General features: G+C 44.8%; 1 protein-coding gene across 1 annotated transcript in view; it reads right to left on the bottom strand.

Annotated features, from left to right (window-relative positions):
* Nucleotides 1-2,224: 2,224 nt before the first annotated feature.
* Nucleotides 2,225-24,460, bottom strand: part of hvcn1 (hydrogen voltage-gated channel 1) — a 28,998-nt gene continuing 6,762 nt past the window's right edge. The window contains exons 3-6 of the mRNA XM_072495050.1: nucleotides 18,956-19,060; nucleotides 3,568-3,799; nucleotides 2,571-2,683; nucleotides 2,225-2,495 (exon numbers count right to left, since the gene is read on the bottom strand). Coding sequence (XP_072351151.1) covers nucleotides 2,430-2,495; nucleotides 2,571-2,683; nucleotides 3,568-3,799; nucleotides 18,956-19,060 — 516 coding nt within the window. The 3' untranslated portion in view covers nucleotides 2,225-2,429. The remainder of the gene's footprint in view (nucleotides 2,496-2,570; nucleotides 2,684-3,567; nucleotides 3,800-18,955; nucleotides 19,061-24,460) is intronic.

The raw sequence follows: 24,460 nt of genomic DNA, 5'->3' as shown, positions 1-24,460 counted from the left end.
TAAACAACCACTGAAGAAGTCAGAACTGTTGGTACATTTCAACCTGAAGTTACTGTTACAACTTGACTGTGATGCTTCCCCGTATGGAGTTGGAGTGGTGGTGTCACACATACTACCTTCAGTGGAAGAAAAAAACAATACCTTCTGCATCATGTACCTTAACAAGTGCTGAATCAAATTACACTCAATTGGAGAAGAAATATTATTTTTGCTGTGAGAAGGTTTCACCAATACCTACATGATTGTCACTTCACGTTGTTGATGGAGCACAGGCCCCTAAGAGTTATTTTTGGGCCTCGTAAAGATATCCCTTTGTTGGCAGCAAGTAGATTCCAACGATGGTCTTTACTATTACCTGCACATTCTGTCAGTCAGAGAGCCATGCCGATGCATCGTCACATTTGCCTTTGCCTGCTGGTCAGGTACCACCCAGTATTGAAAATATCTTCTATTGTGTGCAGATACAACACATTCCAATGACTGCAGCTCAGGTCCACCGACATACCAGAAATGATCCCGTGATGGGGAAGGTACAGGAAATGGTATTAAAGAGGAGGATAGTGGGAACGTATTCTGAAATAAAGCCATATATTTCCAGGAAACTGCGATTGCCAGTACAGTCAATGATGCCTGTTGTCAGGAATGTGTGTAATAATTCCTCCAAGTTTGCGACAAAGAATATTGGAACAATACATGAAGGACACCCAGGCATAGTTCAAATGAAGGAACTCGGACGGAGCTACCTTTGGTGGCCAGGAATCGATGACCAGATAGATGAAAAAGCAGGACTATGCCGTCATGTGCGTGGGTAAGGAAAGCACCACCAATTGTCCCCATTGCATCCATGGGCATGGCCTAAAATGCCATGGCAAGATCTACACTGATGGTGGTGGAATCATACTCCAGTAAGGAGTCCTACACTTTCAGGACAGAAGGGATAATTTAATCTTTTGTGACAATCACAATTCCATGATTATGGGAAAAATATTTATTCAAGTACACAGTGAAGCATTGCCAGATTTGATTGTGTTTCTGATCTGAGTCACATTGCTGTGGGTTGGAAAATCTGCTGTTGCACAGCTCCCAGAAGCCTGTTAGATGTGACGCTGACAGAAACCTTAGTGTATGTATTCTTGGTCACAGTCAGTTAATATTCCGGAGGTGGGGAGCAATAGAAAGCAGGATTTTATCTCAAACAAATTTTACCCAGATATCAATTGTCTGATAAGTAATGTTACTTGTAGCTGTTGATATAACAAGCTGACATTCAAGAACAGATTAACTGTAGCCACCTAAAATGGCTGATTCCTGATTAATTTGGCCAAACCCCGATGTAAAATGGCGAACTGAAAAGGCTGATGGGAAAATCAGCCAACAGGACACAAATGGACAGCTGCAGGCAGAACAGTGTATTCGGCTCTGGGGAAGTCGGCCCAGACCGATACCTGCAACCATTAGCAGCACATCAATCCAGCCATCTGCAGTTTAATCGGCGATCCCCGGGAACAATTGCAACAAATTAGCAATTGAAAGCCGATCCAGACCTCTCGGCGCCAGCAGTGGCCGAGACAAAGAAAGGTGAACGACCACCTCCCGATCAAGGAATCGCCCCATTATTGGAGCATATCGAACCCAGTGATTGGGACCAAGTCCAATCACTTGGGACCAGGGTCAAGGTCCGCCCCGAGAGGCGGGAAGCCCCTGGTAACTATAAAGATAGGGGCCAAGTTCAGATCGACCCTTCTTCTCCTACTCGCAACCTTCGAGACCCTTCGACGAAAGAACAAGTAAGTCTTACTCCAGCGATCGCTACCTGATAGGTGTTCCAGACTATTGACCCGTACCAGCCTTTTTGAATCCCGCAGGCCAGACCCAATTCGATAAGCCATTTGTTTCCCTGACCTGGTGGGCCATCACCAAAGTTAAGTATTGGCCTTTAGTGGTAGGTAATAGTCTAGAGGTAGTATTATTGTGTAAATATTTATTGCTGTATATAATAAATGATCGTTGATTTAACATTTACTAAGCGGTGTGCTGCATTATTAATCATTACTTGAGCTTGGACCACGTGGCGGTATCAGAAAGATACCTGGCGACTCGTGAGCAAAGGTGACAGAATTAGAGCTAATAAAACTAAGGCTAATAAGAGCAACATAACTAACACGTGGATGGTGTTTTGATAACAACTGGGGGGTTGTTATTTTAAAAAAAGACGACTCGTTAATTATGCAATACAGGGTTGTTTATCATTCTTTTATCTCGCACTACTCTTAGAAAATGTGCACAAAATCATCCAATGTACAGAAGAAAAGATGTGCCTTATTCCAGAGAAACTCAGGTTCAGAGTCTGCAAGATACGTTTACAAAAATAATTTCATATGCCATTCTAAATTCAGCCTATATCCAACACTTCTGTATCAAACTGTTTCTTAGTTGATCTGGTAGGTTATGCTGTTCTCCTGCAGCAATCTGCGTAGTCTTTCAACTTCTTGTGTCTATAAAATGAATTGGACAGTTTAGAATCAGCTTATTTAAAAAATAACATAACTTTGTAAGGTGAATGATCTTACCAGTTCTGTGCACTCATTCTGGAGCTCACCAATTCTCTGTTTGAGGTGGCTGTTGGCATTTTTGAGCTCAGTTTCTTTCTTTGCAGCACGCGACTTCACAGTCATCAGGATCCCTATATAGTAGCAAATTAGGAACATGTTATTATGTGCGCATAATGATCAGTTATACTCTTCTTTAAAATAAATTTAGAGTACCCAATTCTCCTCCCCCCCCCCTCCAATTAAGGGGCCATTTAGTGTGGGTAGTCCATCTACCCTGCACATCTTTTTGGTTTACGGGGGTGAGACCCACGCAGACATGGGGAGAATGTACAAACTCCACGCGGACAGTGATCCGGGGTCCAACCTGGGTCCTCAGCGCTGTCAGGCAGCAGTGCTAACCACTGCACCACCATGCTGCCCTGTTTTATATATGCTCTTCATTTAAAAGGTATGCAACATTCAAGTTATAACTATGAACTCATTAATCAATTTGATTTAGCTTTCCCTGCAAAGCAAAACATTTACATTGATAAGACTGCATGTTATTGACAATAAATTTTAGCTTTCTCTTTTGCCACAATCCCCCACTCCATGAACAAGGTGAAATTGAAAAATCACTGGCATAAACCAATGATGCAGTTATTCAAAGCAGGTTTTAGCCACAATACTTTGAGATCTGACTTCTTCAAGACTTGCCATTTGAAAGTTTAGGCACAAGTTTGGGGTTTATTACATCTAACCTCCCCCCAACAATAAAAAACAAAACCTCTCCTTTGGATAGGAAAAATCAATAACTTGTTGGAGAATGAATTCATTTTTAATCATGAAACATCAGTTAAAATACACATTACTAAGTGGGCAATTGTTCAGTAGTCAAGAAATGTTATGTTATTTCATAAAATGTGTTCTAATGGCTGAATTCATCTGGTGAAAGATATTAAGATAAAATAAATCCATCTCCCCCTTTCCTCATAATAGATTATCCTATTTCAAGATGTTCAATTAAGAACTGTACCATTTATTATTCTTGCCACTCTCCACAGCCGCAGTAGTATGAGTAAGCCCACAGCGTCAAAAGCATCTTCCCGGGAAATGTAGACAATATCAAGGATGAAAGATACAACAACAATTACTCCATCCAGGACTTCAAACTTGTGCCAGAAAAATTCCCAACGGAAGGCATATAATTTACCAATTAGCTCCAGAATAAAAAAAGTCAGAATAGTAATACTTAGATAGTGAAATACCTAGAAAATAAAGAATATCAGCAGTCAAAAAAAACCAATTGAGATCAAATAAAACACAATACAGGTACCGGACCCCTTCTCCAACGTTCCCAAAATCCGGAAGGACCTGGAAAGCAACTATACTCCATGATGGCAGCCTGGGTAGCAATTTTGAAATTGGTGCAAAGAGTACTTTGGTGAGCTGCCATTTTATTTGGTGGCACCACCGAATCCCATATTGATTACACAGCTCAAAATCTGTTAAATCCCGAAATCTGGCACTGTCTGGTCCCAGGCTTTCTGAATGTGTGATCCAGTACCTGTACTGATTTACTGCACTTAGAAAATCATTTTAAAGTGCAGCCTGCCTTATTGACAGTAAGTACACTGCAAAATGATTGAAGCATTAATTTCAGATTAATTTCCATTCACATTTGTCAATTTACTGATCAAACAATGTTTTAAAATTAGTTTGTACCTTCTCTAATTGCTGCATGTGTAAATGCACCAAATGTCTATGGCTCAGTCCCAAGTATCGGGCTGGTAAACAGCGATGTCCACATCCCGTAAATGAATTTTTTAAAAAGAGGGCTTCACCAACAGTGTGAGGTAAATGCAGAGGCAGATTAAATCGTGGAGGTTGGCTGTCTTGGTGATGGAAATGATATCAGCTCAATCAACGAGGACACAAGTTTTCATCATTGGGTTCAGTCGGAGTAAGTAGCTGGAAGAGGGATGGAATTAAATGCTAATGTGAGGAGTTTTCTGCAGGAGTCAAGCACGATGGCTTCAATCTCATGGAGGTTAAATTGGAAATATTCTTGTTCATTTCGCCATGTATTAGACAATGAGTGGGATTACTCACTGATGATCTTAAATTGAGGGTGATGCCCAGGAAGCTGGCTCCATGGCTAATGTTACTCAGGGATAGCATGCACTTGAAGAACGTCGTAGGATAATAATGGAGCAGGAACAGGATAAATTCAGAGAAGGTGGTGTGCTAGCTATGTTGGCACAGGAGAAGGGCATTGTCATTAGAGAATCAGAGGAACAGTAAACAGTACCCTATCAAGTCTACACAACCACTAAGTTACATTATGGCTGACCTGTATCCTAACTCTATTTACCCACATTAGCTCCATATCCTTTGATACCATTACTTAACAAGAATCTGTTGATCAGTCGTAATTCAATTGTCCTAGTATCCACATACTTTTAAGGAAAGATAATTCCAGATTAGACTGTGTGGAAAAATGCTTCTGACTTCCTAAATGGTCTAGCTCTAATTTTACTTTAGAATTATGTCCCCTCATTCTTAAATACCCCACCAGAAGAATAGTTTCTCTGTATCTACCCTACTGAATCCTTTTAATATTTCAAGCACCTCAGTCAGATCACCCCATAATCTTCTAAACTAAAGGACATACAAACTAAAATTTATGCAATTTGTCATAATAGTTTTAACCCAGGGGCAGCACAGTGGCACAGTGGTTAGCACTGCTGCCTCACGGCGCCGAGGTCCCGGGTTCGAATCCCGGCCCTGAGTCACTGTCCATGTGGAGTTTGCACATCCTCCCCATGTTTGCGTGGGTTTCACCCCACAACCCAAAGATGTGCAAGGTAGCTGGACTGGCCACACTAAATTGCCGCTTAATTGGAAAAAATTAATTGGGTACTCTAAATTTATTTTTAAAAATAAATAAATTATAGTTTTAACCCCATACGCAAATACAAATTTATTGGGTCCCTTCTTTGAAATGGGAAATTATATTTTTTTTAAATTGCTGTTTTAAGAATTTAAGCAGATTATATTCAGAATTGCATTTTACATTGCCCAGTTCATGTTTCCATTCATTTCTGATGACAAAACAAGTTTAAAAGTCAAAATTAGTTTGGACGTTATCATACTTGGTTTACCATTTATCTATTTTCTCTGCTCCCTTGCATTGCTGATGTTATTGGTTTATTGAGTATAATTCACTGAGCATTTGACAATTATGATATCTCATCCAAATGAATAAAATGTCAGCCTTGGTCAGTGAATTCAATGCGACTTCTCGCCTACAAGGACATCATGGCCCAGTTCGGTTCTGGTCTTGTCCAGCATTAACACAAGGATTATTGCCTAGATTGGGAACTCAGGCCAATTTTCCTCTTCCTAAGCCTCTGTAACTGGCAAAAAATTAAGATTACTTACTCAGCATTTAACCATATCAAACCCTGGGGCCTTGCTGGTTTAAATAACACATTGAATGAATACTGAGCCATGAGGTGTCTGAATTCCAGTGCTACAGATTTAAAATAATGAAACATTTCAGTATACAAATTCCATTCCTGGTTAAAAATTTAAATCAGTATCTTTTATATTAGAACTAATAAATGGTGGATTCAAGATGCATTCAAACAATTGTGTTGTTCCTGACGCAATGCCATTCTAGGGTAGAAAGAACTAATGAGATGAGTGTGGCTATATGGTTAAATTATCAGGGAATCAACTGAAGAGTTAACATATTAATTGGCACGGCAAATAACTCAGTAAATTACTCAGCAGCTGTTTCGCAATTTTTCCACTTCCTCCTGTTTCGATTACCTGAAGCAAAAGGATTTGCAGGGCTACAGAGAAAAGATGGGGCGAATGGGATGACGCGAGTTGCTCTTCCAGAGAGTTGGCACAGACTCAAGGGACCGAATGGCCTCCTGTGCTGTAACCATTCTATGATTTGTCCATGTTTCATTTCCAGGTTTCTTCTTGATGGTTGCCCTTTCACCCAGAAGGCATCAGACTTTGTAGAAAGATACACATTTTAAGTTCTCCTAACTCCAGGATAACACTTAAATCTGAAAAATTACCTGCAAGTCTGAATATTCATAGGTCAAAATTTGTGTGAGAATAATTGATTAAATCGGAGATGGAGGTGGAAATGTTTATTGTATCATGTTTATGTTGCTATTATTGTTATTATAAAAACTTGCAAATACCCTAATAAAAATATATATATTTAAAATAATTGATTAAATCCAAAATAATCTCCATCAGTAAGTTAAATCAGTTTTTTAAATATTTAATACATTTTGTTTTTTAAAATAAATTTAGAGTAGCCAATTATTTTTCTTTTCCAATTAAGGGGCAATTTAGCATGGCTAACCAACCTAACCAGCACATCTTTGGGTTGTGGGGGTGAAGCCCACGCAGACATGGGGAGAATGTGCAAACTCCACACGGACAGTGACCCAGGGCCGGATATTTAATACATTTCTGTACAGGGTAAAGAAGAGTATGAATTATAGTCTCTTCATTTTATTACGCAATGGTCTCCATCAAGAATCAGGTATTGGGAAGTAAATTCACTGGGCAGGTCTTTATCCTTATGGCTATTCTGTATATTATGCAACAGGCAGGATGTGCAGTCAGTGATTAATTGGTAAATGAACTTTTGAAGCAGGCAAAATCAACAGTGAAGCTCTAATGAAATGAGCTGATCATGAAAAAAGGCTGCTTATAAACAGCTTTGGATATAATTGGTATTCACTATTTATGATCCTGCTAAATTTAAGTGGGACAGAGTCAGCCATCCATGTATGTTTACTGTACTCTCTTCTGGCACAGAGCTCGCATCAACAATCAAAAACTAATCCTGATCCCATGATCTTTTCTGTTGGCCCCATCTCTTCCTCGGCTTTATTTGCTTTATCTATTATTCCCTTAAATTACGAAAAAGGTCCTTGCCTTAATTACACCCCTGTGGCAAAGCTGTACCAAAATTACTCAAATCTCTCTCACTTTATTCTGTGGTCATTTTATATAAATAACCTTTCAGAAAGTCCTCAATCAGAGTAAACAGTATTTTCCTATTTATCCTATTAAAATGCCATAATTTTAAAAATCTCTAATAAATGTCCTCTTAGCCTTTCTACTCTAGTGGAGACAGTTTCAGTTTCTGAAGCCTCTCCAAATAACTACTCTTTTTATTGCTGTCATCATCCTGGTCAATCTATGCCTGGTAACCAAGACTAGTACATGAATATTCAAGGTTCCTTAAATATTCCAGAACGACAGGAAGCTAGAAAAAGGCGATAATTGAGGAAGGCATTCGTATGATACTGAGAGATGACCTTTGTTCTAAAGATCAAGACATACAATCAGTTTGGGGAGAGGTAATGTCACACAGGTTCAAATCTCACCATGGCAGCTTGAAAGCTAATCTCAGTAGTGGTGATCATGAAATAATTGATAGTGATAAAAGCCCATCTGGTTCATTCCTGTTTTTCACGGAAGGAAATCTGCTAACCGTACCCAGTCTGGTCTACATGCGACACCAGCAATGTGGCTGACTCTTAAAATGGCCTAACAATCCATTCAGCTCAAAAGCAATTAGGGATGGGCAACAAATGCTGGCCTTGCCAGCGAGGCCCATATCCCATGAAAAAAATAAAAATATTCAAATGGAAACGTATGAGTTTTTAAGCCAGTGAATGGGGCGAGGGGGACAGGAAGGAAAAAAGGAGAAAGTCTGTGAAGGGGTGGGGGCCAGGGGAGAATTAATAACCAAACATTTCACGATGTAACAGTGAAAGGGAGTGGTAATGGGTAGAGTAAAGAAACAAAAGCTGCGTCTAAATGGGGCGTGAATGCAACATGAAGGGATAAAGAAAGAAACAAGACAAGACATACCTAACAAAAATAAAAAACAAAAAAGTACAGGAACAAGATAGAGGCAGAGGTTATGATGTCAAAGTCCAGAGGCTGTTGAGTGTTGAGTCAACAGTTAAGGTGCTGTTCCTCGACCGTCATGAGAACACTATAGTAGTAGGCCATGGTAAAGAGGACAGTGTAGGAGTGTCACGACACCCATTGCTAGACAGACAGACACACACACAAATAATAAAAAGAAAAGAAAATGGGAACAAAGAAAATTACCATGAAGGACTCTTATGGAAGCAGGTGGAGAATTAGAATGACAAGCAACCGGAAGTTCAGGATGTACTTGCAGACTAAGCAGAGATGTTTTGCAACGTGATGCAGACACGGTGGGTCAAATGGCCTCCTTCTGCGCTGTCCCCCAGTCTGCAATTTGTCTCCCCATATCACTTGTGGGAGTATTTTAGGGCCCTCTAACAGTAACCATAGGACTGACTATACAAGAAATATTGGGGCTTGTGAGAAAGATTCAAGGATAATCATGGGTGATTTAAATCTGCACATAGATTGGATGAATCAGATCGGCAAATGTGGCCTGGAAGATGAGTTAAGAGGCTGTTTTCAAGACAATTTCTTCAAGTAGCACATTCTAGAACCAACCAGAGAGCAGGCTATTTGAGACCTGGTAGTGCGAAATGAGCCAGAATTAAGTAGTTACTTCATAATAATGGAGCCTCTAGGTAGAAGTGATCACAACAGAATTGAATTTTGCATTCAGTTTGAGGGAGAGAAGATAAAGATTCATGTATTTAAACTTAAATGAGAGTAATTATGAGGGTATGAATACAGAGCTGACTAAAATGAATGAGAAAATTAGGTTACGGTCAAGCCAGTAAAGATAAGTAACAGCCTCCCCGAACAGGCACCGGAATGTGGCGACTAGGGGCTTTTCACAGTAACTTCATTGAAGCCTACTTGTGACAATAAGCGATTTTCATTTCATTTCATTTTCGTATAGTGGCAAATGTTTAAGAAGATATTTCTTGACACTCAGCAACGATACATTCCAGTCAGGAAGAAAGACTCTAGGAGAAGGGACGTTCCATCTGTGGCAAAGACTGGACAAAACCAAAGAAAACTAAAAGAAAAGGGTGAAATTTAAGTAGGAGAGAAAGCTAGTCAGAAATATAAAAGAGATAATAAAAGTTTCTGTCAGTATTTAAAAGGAAAAGAGTGAGTCAAGTGAGTGTTGGTCCTCTATCAAATGAGAATGAGGAATTAATAATGAGAAATGAGGAAATGGTGGAAGTGTTGAACAGATATTTTGTCTGTCTTCACTGTAAAGACCATTCCTGAAATACCTGTATATCAAGAGGTGAAAGGGAGCAAGGAACTTAAAAACAATGAGGGCAAGGGTACCGAGAAAACTATTAGAACTAAAGGCTGACAGGTCCCCCGAATCTCATGACTTTCATCCTAGAGTCTTAAATGAATTGGCTGCTGAGATAGTAGATGCATTGGCTGTAATTTTCCCAAATTCCTTAGATTCTGGAAAGGTCCCATCAGATTCATGTAACTCTATTCAAGAAAGGAAGTAGACAGAAAGCAGGAAAAATAGAGGCCATTTAGCCTAACATCTTTCATCGTGAAAATGCTAAAATTATTAACAAAGTTCTAGCAGGGCACTTTGAAAATGTTAATAGAATCAGGCATTGTCAACATGGCTTTGTGAAAGGGAAATGATAATTGACTAATTTATTGGAGTTGTTTGAAGAAGAAACAAGCATGAGGATGAAAGGGAACCTGTAGATGTGTACTTGGATTTCCAAAAGATATTTGATAAGGTGCCACATCATTCTATCCATCACACACCCTGCCCATTAACTTACTAATGACTTAATAGGTACATAAAGAGTGGCCAATCTGCCAATGATTATTTTGTGTCCCCACTGGAATTAGAGGAATGGTTGGCTAACAGGAAACAGACAGTAGATGTAAATGCATCATTTTCAGGATGACAAGATAAAACAAGTGGAAGTGCCATGAGAATCAGTGCTGGAGCCTCAACTATTTACAATATATGTCAATTATTTGATTGAAGGGACTGAATGTATGCTTGCTAAGTCCAAAGATGCACAGGTTAGGTGGATTAGGCTAAATTGCCCCTTAGTGTCCAAGGGGTTAGGTGGGATTAAACAGATAGGGTGGGGGCGTGGGCCTAGGTGGTGTCTCCTTTGGAGGGTTGGAGCAGACCCGAGAGGCTAACTGGCCTCCTTGTGTACTCTGGGGATTCTATGATCCCACACTTGCTTATGGCATGAAGGTAGGTAGGTAAGTAAGTTGTGAAGGGGACATAAGGAAATTGTAAAGGGATTTAGATAGGTGAAAAATTGGCAGCAGAATTATGATGTGTGCAAATGTGAACTTGTCCACTTTGGCATAAAGAAAAGCAGTGTATTATTTAAATGGAGAATGATTGTAGAACTCTGTAGTACAGAAGGATCTGGATGTCCTGGTGCACAAACCAGAAAAGGGGCGGCACGGTAACATAGTGGTTAGCACTGTTGCTTCACAGCGGCAGGGACCCGGGTTTGATTCCCGACTTGGGTCACTGTCTGTGTGGAGTCTGCACGTTCTCCCCGTGCCTGCGTGGGTTTCCTCTGGGTGCTCCAGTTTCCTCCCACAAATCCCGAAAGACGTGCTTGTTAGGTGAATTGGATATTCTGAATTCGCCCTCCATGTATCCGAACAGGTGCTGGAATGTGGCGACTAGGGGATTTTCACAGTAACTTCATTGCAGTGTTAATGTAAGCCTACTTATGACACTAATAAAGATTATTATTATTATTAGGTTAGTATGCCGGTAAAGCAAGTGATCAGGAAAGCAAATCAAATTGAATGTTATCATTTATTGCAAGGAGAATGGAATATAAAAGTAAGGATGTTTTTGCTGCAGTTTTACAGGGTGAAAACACATCTGGAGTGCTGTGTACAGTTTTAGTCTCCTTCTTTAAGAAAGGACAATTGTTTTATAAACAGATAAGAGAAGGCTCACTCAACTGATTCCTGGGAAGAAGAGATTATTTAATGAGGAAAAGTTGGGCCTGCGTCCGTTGGACATTGGAAGGTTGAGATGTGATTTATTAAAAGATACGAGACCCAGAGGGGACTTGACAGGGTGGATACTGAGAGGCTGTTTCCCCTTGTGGGAGAAACTAGAATTAGGGGACACAGTTAAAAAATAAAGAGTCTCCCATTTAAGTCAGAGATTGTTAGCCTTTGGATTCATCTTCCCCAGAAAGCAGTGGAGGCAGGGTAATTGAATATTTTTAAGGCTGAGTTAGATTAATTCTTTATTGACAAGGGAGTCAAAAGATATAGGGGTGGACAGGAAAATAGAGCGAGGCTGCAATCAGATGAGCCACGAACATTCAAATGGTGGAGCAGGATGGAGTGACCAAATCTCCTAATTCGTATGTTTTTTATGCTCCATATGGCATTACGGTCCTTTATATTTAAAATTGTACACAGTAATCTGACAAACCATTGCCTAGTACTATTTTTTTCATTACTTTCTTTGCTCTTATACTAAATGCACCTACTTATAACCCCAAAATGTATTTTGAATTATGTATTGTCATTCTTTGTTCTCAATCATCCTCCTATTGTGTTTTTCCTTCCAAAATAAATCTGCTCCCTGTTTGTCCTTCTGAAGTCATCTTTCCTGTTGTAGACTGCCCCCTCCTCTACTACTTTTGTTGTCAGCCAATTTTACTGGCCTATCGTGCACATTGAGAATTATACAATTTATCAGCCCGTTCTTTAACTCTTCATATAGTGGACTTACGGTTGTGGCTATGCCTAGGTAGGTCGCACGTTCGGCAGCTCCCGCCGAGAACGGACTTTTGGGCTCACTAGAGGGGTCCCAACGGCAATTGTTCGATGGCTTCCAGTGTGGGAAGGTGACAGCAGGATCCCCCCGACATTTTTTGGATTGGACCAGGAGTGGAGCGGTGAAAAAAGTGATCTTGGAGCAGCGAAACGTGCGAGGGAGAAAAAGCAAGATGGCGGCGGGTGGAGACCAAGCAGCATGGGCGCTGTGGTCACAGGAGCAACAGGGGTTTCTTAGACGCTGCTTTGAGGAGCTGAAAACCGAAATGCTAGCGCCAATGAAGGTTGCGATTGAGAAACTAGTGGAGACACAGAAGGCCCAGGGGGCGGCGATCCGGGAGGTGCGGCAAAAAGCCTCGGAGAACGAGGATGAGATCTTGGGCCTGGCGGTGAAAGTGGAGGCACACGAGGCGCTGCACAAGAGGTGGGCGGAAAGATTTGAGGACCTGGAGAATAGGCCGAGGAGGAAGAATCTTTAGATTCTGGGTCTCCCTGAAGGAGTTGAGGGGTCCGATACCGGGACATATGTGAGCACGATGCTCAATTCGCTGATGGGTGCGGGAGCCTTCCCGAGCCCCCTGGAGCTAGACGCAAGGCAACGAGCCGCCAAGGGCTGTAATGGTGAGGTTTCACCGCTTTATGGACAGAGAATGTGTTTTGCGATGGGCCAAGAAAGAGCGGAGCAGCAGGTGGGAGAACACGGAGATCCGAATTTACCAGGACTGGAGCGCGGAGGTGGCCAAGAAGAGAGCTGGCTTTAACCGGGCCAAGGCGGTGCTACATCAGAAGGGGGTGAAGTTCGGTATGCTGCAGCCAGCGCGATTGTGGGTCACATTCCAAGATCGGCACCACTATTTTGAAACGCCCGAGGAGGCTTGGAGCTTCATACAGACAGAAACGTTGGACTCAAATTGAGAGACTGGGGTTGTGGGGGGGGGATGTCTGCTGTATATATATATATATGGTTTTAACTGCGTGTGGGAATGTTCGGTTGGTTGGGTGCTGGATGGGGATGAGCAAAGGGATTTGATGGGGAGGCTGTGGGAGAGTGTGGGCGCCGGTGGTGGAGGGAGGGGATGCCTGGGGAAGGGGGAATTGAAATAAGGCCGCAAAAAGAGCTGCGCCAGAGGGGGCGGGGCCGGCTCAGGAAAGCACGGGCTTTTTCCTGCGCTAGGGAAGGAAGGCGGTGGGGGTTGGAGGAGCGCACACTGACTGAGGGGGAGGGGGGATTCCACACTGGGGGGGTCGATGGGAAGGCGGGAGAGGCCGGGGTCAGCAGGAGTCAGCTGACTTACAGGAGAGTTATGGGGGGAGCAAAAGAGCTAGATACGGATCTAGCGGGGGGGGGGGGGGGGGGGGGGGGGGGCGGCGGGCGGCGGCGAGAAGCTCCCCAATCCGGCTGATAACTTGGAATGTGAGGGGCCTGATTGGGCTGATCAAGAGGGCCCGGGTGTTTGCGCACTTAAAAGGACTGAAGGCAGACGTGGTCATGCTTCAGGAGACACATTTGAAGGTGGCAGACCAGGTCAGGTTGAGAAAGGGATGGGTAGGACAGGTATGCCACTCGGGGCTGGATGCGAAGAACAGAGGGGTTGCAATACTGGTGGGGAAGCGGGTGTCGTTTGAGGCCAAGAATATTGTAGTGGATAATGGAGGTCGATACGTGATGGTGAGCGATAGGGAAAAAAAACCTCTTCATTTAGTGTGGTGTCAGTTTTTGAACTGAATATTTTGTTGGAAAATAAGGGAAGATGGCCCATAATTTATGTCGGTACAAGTGTGGTTTTGCAAATGCTGACACAAAATAGAAACTGCGCTGTGCAGGATAAGCCATGTGACAGAAGGAGGAAGAGTGTCACCCAAATGAATGATTGGTCAGTTGTTTCAATCTGGAGTCAGTGCTCAGAACTGATTGACAAATCATTGGAGCCTAAAAGGTATTTACACATGACAATCATTTGACATAACAATGATTGCAGAGGCATCCGAGTGAGATATAGAGTATAACAATCTAAACAAAATGGCAGATTTCTAAGTTGTCATAGCAAGTTAAAGAAAACAATGCATGAAATCAAGAAAGCACAGACTGATGCATAGGGCTGTAAATTTGCAACTGTGAGAACCCATTTTATACTGTCATTAGACATCTTTGGTCTTAGCTCATCCATAAACATTCACATGCCTGGTTACCTTAAAAAAAGCTGAAAGGAACACAAACATGGATTTATTATTTTTTTAAAATATATTTATTAAAGTTTTTTAACACAATTTTTCTCCCTTACAAACAATAACGCCCCCCCCCCCCCCCGCCCCTTGTAACAAAAAGAAAACGAGAATTTGCACAGAGCAAGATATATACATGGCAAAATGATATATTTACACAGCTTTGTACACTGGCCCTCACCCGTACGTGCCAGTTTCCCCAACTCTTCATTTTATCTCTTGCTCATCCACCCTCCCAGGCAGTCCCCCCTCCCCCCCCCCTCCCCCCCCCCCCCTCCCAGGACACCCCCCCCCCCCAAGGTTGCTGCTGCTGCTGACCGACCTTCCTCTAACGCTCCGCGAGATAGTCGAGGAATGGTTGCCACCGCCTGTAGAACCCCTGCGCAAACCCTCTCAAGGCGAACTTAATCCTCTCCAACTTTATGAACCCAGCCATATCATTTATCCAGGCCTCCAGGCTGGGGGGCTTCGCCTCCTTCCACATTAGCAAGATCCTTCGCCGGGCTACTAGGGACGCAAAGGCCAGAATGCCGGCCTCTTTCGCCTCCTGCACTCCCGGTTCGTCCACTACTCCAAATATTGCTAGCCCCCAGCTTGGCTTGACCCAGACTTTCACCACCTGAGATATTGCTTCCGCCACTCCTCTCCAGAACCCCTCCAGTGCCAGGCATGACCAAAACATATGGACATGGTTCGCCGGGCTCCCTGAGCACCTTCCACATCTATCCTCTACCCCAAAGAACCTACTCAACCTCGCCCCCCACAAGTGCGCTCTGTGGACCACCTTACATTGTATCAGGCTGAGCCTGGCACACGAGGAGGAGGAATTAACCCTACCTACGGCATCAGCCCACGGACCTTCCTCGATCTCCTCCCCCAGCTCCTCCTCCCATTTCCCCTTCAACTCTTCTACCAGCGCTTCCTCTTCTTTCAACTCCTGGTGTATTTCCGACACTTTGCCCTCCCCGACCCATACACCCGAGATCACCCTATCTTGAACTTCTTGTGCCGGGAGCAACGGGAATTCCTTCACCTGTCGCCTCACAAAAGCCCTCATCTACATATATCTAAAGGCATTTCCCAGATTTCCCGGGGGTAACTCGAACTTCTCCTCCAGTGCCCCTAGGCTCGCAAACGTCCCGTCGATGAACAGGTCCCCCATTCTTCCAATCCCCGCCCGATGCCAGCTCTGGAACCCCCCGACCATCTTCCCCGGGACAAACCGGTGGTTAACCCTGATCGGAGACCACACTGATGCTCCCATTGCACCCCGGTGCCGTCTCCACTGGTCCCAGATCCTTAGAGTTCTATTCTTCTTTGCATGTTTCTGTACCATCTGGCCAAACTACTCAAGCATCCTGGGTCTTTAGGACTGAAAGGTGTGTTATGGGTCAGGGTTTAAGAGAACCCCAAAGTGTATCATGGAGTTCACCTGACCGACAATTTTTAATAGATTGTGGTATGGGGAGCACACGGCTCACTCTACAGGTGTGGTACAGCAGAAGTATTTCTTTAAAACAAAACAATATTTAGTCTATGAACGCAAGTTAACCTTTTTAAAAAATAAACAATGAACATCTAAGCAACCATTAATTCAAATACAACCCCAAAGACTACAACACTAAGTAACCCTGTAAGCTGTCCTTTTAAGATCCAAAAGACTTAACAAACCTTCAAACAGGAGCACATTAGGTTTACATTCAACACAGACATTTTACAATTCTGGGTTCACCAAATGATCCATAGATGGTCTTTGGATGGCAGTGCCCCTAGGCTCGCAAACGTCCCGTCGATGAACAGGTCCCCCATTCTTCCAATCCCCGCCCTATGCCAGCTCTGGAACCCCCCGTCCATCTTCCCCGGGACAAACCGGTGGTTACCCTTGATCGTGGATCACACCGATGCTCACATTGCACCCCGGTGCCGTCTCCACTGGCCCCAGATACAAACATGGATTTATAAACGTTCCATAAAATTCACAGTGCAGAAGGAAGCCATTTGGCCCATCGAGTCTACACCAGCCCTTGAAAGAGCACCCTACTTAAGTCCAAATCTCCACAATATCCCCGTAACCCAGAAGCCCCACCTAACCTTTTGGACACTAAGGGGCAATTTAGCAGGGCCAATCCACCTAATCTGCACATCTTTGGACTGTGGGAGGAAATCGGAGCGCCCGGAGAAAACCCACACAAACACAAGAAGAACGTGCAGACTCCACACAGTGACCCAAGCCGGGAATCAAACCGGGTCCCTGGCGCTGTGAAGCTGCAGTGCTAACCATTTGTGTTACCATGCACAATGATTTACATCATTAAGATTGTATGAGTTCTTGGAAATCAGCAGTAGGTTTTCCTAATTCCGACCCAATATCATATCCATCGAAAAGACTAGTTACTTCCACATCTGGATCACATTCCAAATTAAATTTTCATCTGTGCCTCTGGCACCTCCAAATTCAAATGTTCCATTTTTTTCCTCTTAAATTTAGAGTACTCAATTACTTTTATCCAATTAAGGGAAAATTTAGAACAAAGAACAATACAGCATAGGAACAGGCCCTTCGGCCCTCCAAGCCTGTACCGGCCATGATACCAACCTTTGCCAAAACCCTCAGCACTTCCTTGTGCCGTATGTATCCCTCTATACCCATCCTATCCATGTGTTTGTCAAGATGCCTTTTGAACGCCGTTAATGTATTTGTTTCCACAACCTCCCCTGGCAACGTGTTCCAGGCACTCACCACCCTCTGCGTAAAAAACCTGCCTCGCACATCCCCTCTAAACCTTGCCCCATGAACCTTAAACCTATGCCGCCTGGTGACAGATCCCTCCACCCTGGGAAAGAGTGCCTGCCCATCCACTCTATCCATGCCCCGCATAATCTTGCAGACTTCTATCAGGTCACCCCTCAACCTCCGTCTTTCTAATGAAAACAGTCCAAGTCTATTCAGCCTCTCCACATAGCTAAAACTCTCCAGACCAGGCAACATCCTGGTAAACCTCCTCTGCACCCTCTCCAAAACCTCCACATTCTTCTGGTAGTGTGACGACCAGAATTGTGTGCAATATTCCAAGTGCGGCCGTACCAAGGTTCTATACAACTGTAGCGTGACTTGCCAGTTTTTATACTCGATGCCCCGTCCAATGAAGGCAAGCATTCCGTATGCTTTCTTGCCATTTCTCTGCCCAAGTCTCCAACCTATCGATGTCCTGCTGTATCTTCTGACAATCCTCAACACTATCTGCCACTCCACCAACCTTGATGTCATCCGCGGACTTACTAATCAGACAGGCTACATATTCCTCCAAATCGTTTATGTACACCACAAACAACAGAGGCCCAAGCACCGATCCCTGTGGAACATCAGTAGTCACAACCTTCCATTCAGAAATACACCCTTCTACTGCTATCCTGTGCCTTGTGACCGAGCCAGTTCTGTATCCATCTTACCACCTCACCTCTGATCCCGTGTGACTTCACCTTTTGTACCAGTCTGCCATGAGGCAGCAGTGCTAACCACTGCGCCACCATACTCAAATATTCCAATGGTATTTTAGCTTCCATTCAATCCTCCTTCGCTCCTGTAAACTTCAAATCATGCAAAACTCTGCAGACCGTATCCTTTCCCCCTATACCTTTGTTCACATTAATCTACATTGGTACTCAATATCCCCAAGGTCTAAAATTCAAAACTCTCTTTTGTGTTTAAATCCCATCACAGCCTCATCAGTGGCTGATGTGCCAAGCAATTGAATGCAATTCCTAAATCCTGCTGCCACACCACTTCTCTAACCTCCTTTAACAAAATTTTGATGATGTAAATATGAAGTTGATTTCTTTTAAAAATCATCATGGGAAGTGAGCATCGCTGATAGCCTGCATCTGTTACCCGTTCCTATTTGCCCTTGTTCTGAGGGCACCCATTGCTGTGGATCCAGAGTCACATGTAGGCCAGACTAGGTAAGGACAACAGATTCCCTTCCTTAAAAAGGTCATTTAATAATATAATAATAATCACTTATTGTCACAAGTAGGCTTCAATGAAGTTACTGTGAAAAGCCCCTAGTCACCACATTCCGGCGCCTGTTCGGGGAGGGGAATTGAACCCACGCTGCTGGCATTGTTCTGCATGACAAGCCAGCTGTTTAGCCCACTGTGCTAAACCAGCCCCTGTGAACGAGATGGGTTTTTACAACAATCAATGATAGTTTCATGGTCAAACTTATTTATTCCAGATTTTTTATTGAATTCAAATTTCACCTTCTGCCTTGGGATTCAAACCCATGTCTACAGAGCATTACTTGGGGTCTCTAGATTGTGAGTCCAGTATATACCACCATCTCCGAATGGCCTCCTTCTGCAGTGTAGGGATTCTACAAAAAGTTATTGAAAATTGATAAAAATATAAATGCATTTCACCATACCTGGGGTGCTATTTTCTCTTTGTCAACCTCAATTACTGCTAAGTCCATTAGCAATTCACAAAGCACGAACAATGCATCCAGAATGACGAAACACACAACTGCAATCTGTTTTGAGTAATGTAATAAAAAGTAAGTACACTGTGGCAGCAGGTACAGCAAACATGACCATAGGATAGTATTTGTACTAATCCTATTCAGAGCAGGTTCTTAACATCTTTGCTACAATTAAACATAACAAGTTCTTTGTCTGCCTGGAAACGGCTGTCTGGTTTGCAATGCAATATCTGCAACATACACCAAAGACAGGGGAAGAGAGTTTAAAGAATATCTATGGCGGACTTCCGGTGACGGCGAGCGGGAGGCAGTCGCACATAGGATGGCTCCCGCTCGGGAATGGCATTTTCGGGGTGTAACGCCCGGTCCCAGGGGTAACAAAGGCGGCAAAAGCAGGGAGAAGGCACAGGGAAGGAAGATGTCGAGAACAAGTAAAAAAACGGCCGTTAAAAAAACAGCTGAAAGTCCGTTGGGGAGTGGAAAGGTCACCGCGGGGACGGCACGAAAAGTGGAGGCTGGGGCACCAGGGGAGGCCGCAATGCCCACGGCTGAAGAAATTACTAGGGTGATGGCTGCGGAACTCGAAAGGCAGTTCCCAAAACACATGGAGGCGATGAGGAAGGAGATGGGGGCGGTATTGAAAGGTGAAGTCACACGGGATCAGGGGTGAGCTGGCAAGGTGGATACAGAACTGGCTAGGCCATAGAAGGCAGAGAGCAGCAATGGAAGGATGCTTTTCTCATTGGAGGGCTGTGACCAGTGGTGTTCCACTGGGATCAGTGCTGGGACCTTTGCTGTTCATAGTATATATAAATGATTTGGAGGAAAATGTAACTGGTCTGATTAGTAAGTTTGCAGACGACACAAAGGTTGGAGGATTTGCGGATAGCGATGAGGACTGTCGGAGGATACAGCAGGATTTAGATTGTTTGGAGACTTGGGCGGAGAGATGGCAGATGGAGTTTAATCCGGACAAATGTGAGGTAATGCATTTTGGAAGGTCTAATGCAGGTAGGGAATATACAGTGAATGGTAGAACCCTCAAGAGTATTGAAAGTCAAAGAGATCTAGGAGTACAGGTCCACAGGTCACTGAAAGGGGCAACACAGGTGGAGAAGGTAGTCAAGAAGGCATACGGCATGCTTGCCTTCATTGGCCGGGGCATTGAGTATAAGAATTGGCAAGTCATGTTGCAGCTGTATAGAATCTTAGTTAGGCCACACTTGGAGTATAGTGTTCAATTCTGGTCGCCACACTACCAGAAGGATGTGGAGGCTTTAGAGAGGGTGCAGAAGAGATTTACCAGAATGTTGCCTGGTATGGAGGGCATTAGCTATGAGGAGCGATTGAATAAACTCGGTTTGTTCTCACTGGAACGAAGGAGGTTGAGGGGAGACCTGATAGAGGTATACAAAATTATGAGGGGCATAGACAGAGTGGATAGTCAGAGGCTTTTCCCCAGGGTAGAGGGGTCAATTACTAGGGGGCATAGGTTTAACGTGAGAGGGGCAAGGTTTAGAGTAGATGTACGAGGCAAGTTTTTTACGCAGAGGGTAGTGGGTGCCTGGAACTCGCTACCGGAGGAGGTGGTGGAAGCAGGGATGATAGTGACATTTAAGGGGCATCTTGACAAATACATGAATAGGATGGGAATAGAGGGATACGGACCCAGGAAGTGAAGAAGATTGTAGTTTAGTCGGGCAGCATGGTCGGCGCGGGCTTGGAGGGCCGAAGGGCCTGTTCCTGTGCTGTACATTTCTTTGTTCTTTGTTCTTGTTTGCTGGTGGAGGAGGCGATTGCCCCGGTGAGGGTGGCGGTATTGAACGCAGTGACGGAGTTACGGGAGCAAGGTGAGGCGCTGAAGGAAGTGGAAGAGACATTGTTACAGCACAGCGATCAACTTACCTCAATAGGTTTGGGGAGTTTTCGGGCTATACGCTCAATGTAGGGAAGAGTGAGCTCTTTGTATTACAGGCGGGGGACCAAGAAAGAGAGATAGGGGACCGACCGCTGAGGACGGCGGAGGGGAGCTTTCGGTATCTGGGGATCCAGATAGCCAGGGGTTGGGGGACCCTACATAAACTGAATCTGACGAGGTTGGTGGAGCAAATGGAGGAGGATATCAAAAGATAGGATATGTTACCGCTCTCGCTGGCAGGTAGAGTGCAGTCGGTCAAAATGGTGGTCCTTCCGAGTTTGTTTGTGTTTCAGTGCCTTTCCATCGTGATCACTAAGGCCTTTTTTAAGAGAGTAGGCAGGAGTATTATGGGGTTTGTGTGGGCGAATAAGACCCCGAGAGTAAGGAGAGGGTTCCTGGAACGCAGTAGGGACCGAGGAGGGTTGGCGCAGCCAAACCTGGGGTGCTACTACTGGGCAGCAAATGTGGCGATGATCCGCAAGTGGGTTATGGAGGGAGAGGGCGCGGCATGGAAGAGGATGGACATGGCGTCCTGTAAAGGAACGAGTCTGGGGGCGTTGGTGACGGCACCGCTGCCGCTCTCGCCGACAAAGTATACCATGAGCCCGGTGGTGGCGGCAACGCTAAGGATCTGGGGCCAGTGGAGACGGCACCGGGGTGCAATGGGAGCATCGGTGTGGTACCCGATCAGGGGTAACCACCGGTTTGTCCCTGAGAAGATGGACGGGGGGTTCCAGAGCTGGCATCGGGCGGGGATTGGAAGAATGGGGGACCTGTTCATCGACGGGACGTTTGCGAGCCTTGGGGCACTGGAGGAGAAGTTCGAGTTACCCCCGGGAAATGCCTTTCGATATATGCAGGTGAGGGCTTTTGTGAGGTGACAGATGAAGGAATTCCCGTTGCTCCCGGCACAAGAAGTTCAAGATAGGATGGTCTCGGGTGTATGGGTCGGGGAGGGCAAGGTGTCGGAAATACACCAGGAGTTGAAAGAAGAGGGGGAAGCGCTGGTAGAAGAGTTGAAGGGTAAATGGGAGGAGGAGCTGGGGGAGGAGATCGAGGAAGGTCTGTGGGCTGATGCCCTAGGTAGGGTTAATTCCTCCTCCTCGTGTGCCAGGCTCAGCCTGATACAATTTAAGGTGGTTCACAGAGCTCACTTGACGGGGGCGAGGTTGAGTAGGTTCTTTGGGGTAGAGGACGGATGTGGAAGGTGCTCAGGGAGCCCGGCGAACCATGTCCATATGTTTTGGTCATGCCCGGCACTGGAGGGGTTCTGGAGAGGAGTGGCGGGAACAATATCTCAGGTGGTGAAAGTCCGGGTCAAGCCAAGCTGGGGGCTAGCAATATTTGGAGTACTGGACGAACCGGGAGTGCAGGAGGCGAAAGAGGCCGGCATTCTGGCCTTTGCGTCCCTAGTAGCCCGGCGAAGGATCTTGCTAATGTGGAAGGAGGTGAAGCCCCCCAGCCTGGAGGCCTGGATAAATGATATGGCTGGGTTCATAAAGTTAGAGAGGATTAAGTTCGCCTTGAGAGGGTCTGCGCAGGGGTTCTACAGGCGGTGGCAACCGTTCCTAGACTATCTCGCGGAGCATTAGAGGAAGGTTGGTCAGCAGCAGCAGCAACCTTGGGGGGGGGGGGGGGGGACATCCTGGGAGCGGGGGGGAAAGGGGGGACTGCCTGGGAGGGTAGATGAGCAAGAGATAACATGAAGGGTTGGGGAAACTGGCACGTACGGGTGAGGGCCAGTGTACAAAGCTGTGTAAATATATCATTTTGCCATGTATATATCTTGCTCTGCGCGATTTCATGATTGTTTTTTTTGTTACGAGGGGTTATTGTTTGTAAGGGAGAAAAATTGTGTTAAAAAACTTTAATAAATATATATATTTTTTAAAACTTACCTCGATGGGGAAGGAGATGCGGAAGGTGATAGAGATCAATGAGGGTCTGCGAGCCAAAATAGACGACTTGGAAAACAGGTCCGGGCGACAGAATCTGAGGATTGTGGATCTTCCCGAAGGAGTGGAAGGCCCGAGGCCGACTGAGTATTTTGCCACGATGTTGGCAAAGCTATTGGCGGAGGGTGATGATCCCTCCCGATATGAACTGGATCGGGCTCATCGGTCATGGAGGCCTGTACCAAAGGAGAGTGAGCCGCCTAGAGTAGTGACTCTGTGTTTTCGTAGGTACAGTGTGTAGGAGAAGGTCCTGAGCTGTGCAAAGCAGAAGCAGGTGGTGCAGTGGGCTGGAGCTGGTATATGCATATATCAGGACTTTACGGTGGAGCTGGCAAGAAGGTGGGCTGCCTTCAGCCGAGTGAAGAAGGCACTGTACATCAGCAAGGTGCAGTGCAGCATAGTATATCCAGCGAAGTTGAGGGTGACCTACAAATCCAAGGACTTTTATTTCAGGACGGTGGAAGCAGCGGAGGAGTTTGCGAAGGACTGTGGCTGAATTGAGAAGTGGTCATGTACTGATGTAGCCTCATGTAACTGTATTTTTTCACTGCGGCGGGTGTATGTGCTAAATGAGCCAAATTTGTACATCCTTGGACAAGGGAAGAGATGGGACTTTCACTTGCAATGATGGTTCTCTGGAGCTTGGGTGTGTATGTGGGGTTTGTGTGCTAAAGGGGATTTCTTGGTTTTCCTGGCGCTGGGCAAGGGGGAAAGAGACCCGGGCGGGGGCCTTCACGCTGGCCGGTTTAATAGGTTAATGGTGACCATAGGCGATTCCTAATTCCGTTCTCTTTTATTTCTCCTTTGTTTGTCCCACCGTGGGAGGGTTTGTTCTATTTGATGTTTATATTGTCAGGTCGGTCGTTGCTTGGGGTGGTGGGAGGATGGGATCGTTGTTGTTGTTAAGGAAATTGACTTTGTATTTGTTACCGTTTACTGCTTGTGGGTGGGGTGTAAATTCTGGAGAAAATGTGAAAATGGAGAATAATTTTTTTTTTTAAAAAAAAGAATATCTATGGCAAAGTAAAGGAGTTAAAATGTGGATGTTATTGCCACTCTAAATTTATGTCACTGATTGAGTAATTAATTAGCATATGATTGCTCGCAGCTGACATTAACGATTAAAATAAAGAATAGATTGATAGCTGGCTCTATGATGTCATCAAAATTTCAACATTTTCCTTTGTTGGTGCAACTTACTATTTTAAACTTTTCCCAAGAAATACAAACAGTCAACGTTAGAAAGCTTAGTCTGTCCTATACAGGGTTATTGTTGGCCGGTTTGCTTCAGTTTTTTGAGAGGTGGGGCAGCACGGTGGCACAGTGGTTAGCACTGCTGCCTCACAGCGCCAGTGACCCGGGTTCGATTCCCACCTTGGATGACTGTCTGTGTGGAGTTTGCACGTTCTCCCCATGTCCGTGGGTTTCCTCCGGGTGCTCCCAGTTTCCTCCCACAGACCAAAGATGTGCAGTTTTGGTGATTGGCCATGATCAATTGCCCCTTATTGTCCAAAGGTTACGTGGGGTTACGGGGATAGGGTGGCGGATTGAGCCTCAGTAGGGTGCTCTTTCGGAGGG

Source organism: Scyliorhinus torazame, chromosome 1 (assembly GCF_047496885.1).
Source record: "Scyliorhinus torazame isolate Kashiwa2021f chromosome 1, sScyTor2.1, whole genome shotgun sequence".
Taxonomy (NCBI): domain Eukaryota; kingdom Metazoa; phylum Chordata; class Chondrichthyes; order Carcharhiniformes; family Scyliorhinidae; genus Scyliorhinus; species Scyliorhinus torazame.
The sequence above is the reverse complement of the archived record's forward strand: the minus strand, read 5'-3'. Positions and strand labels throughout refer to the sequence as shown.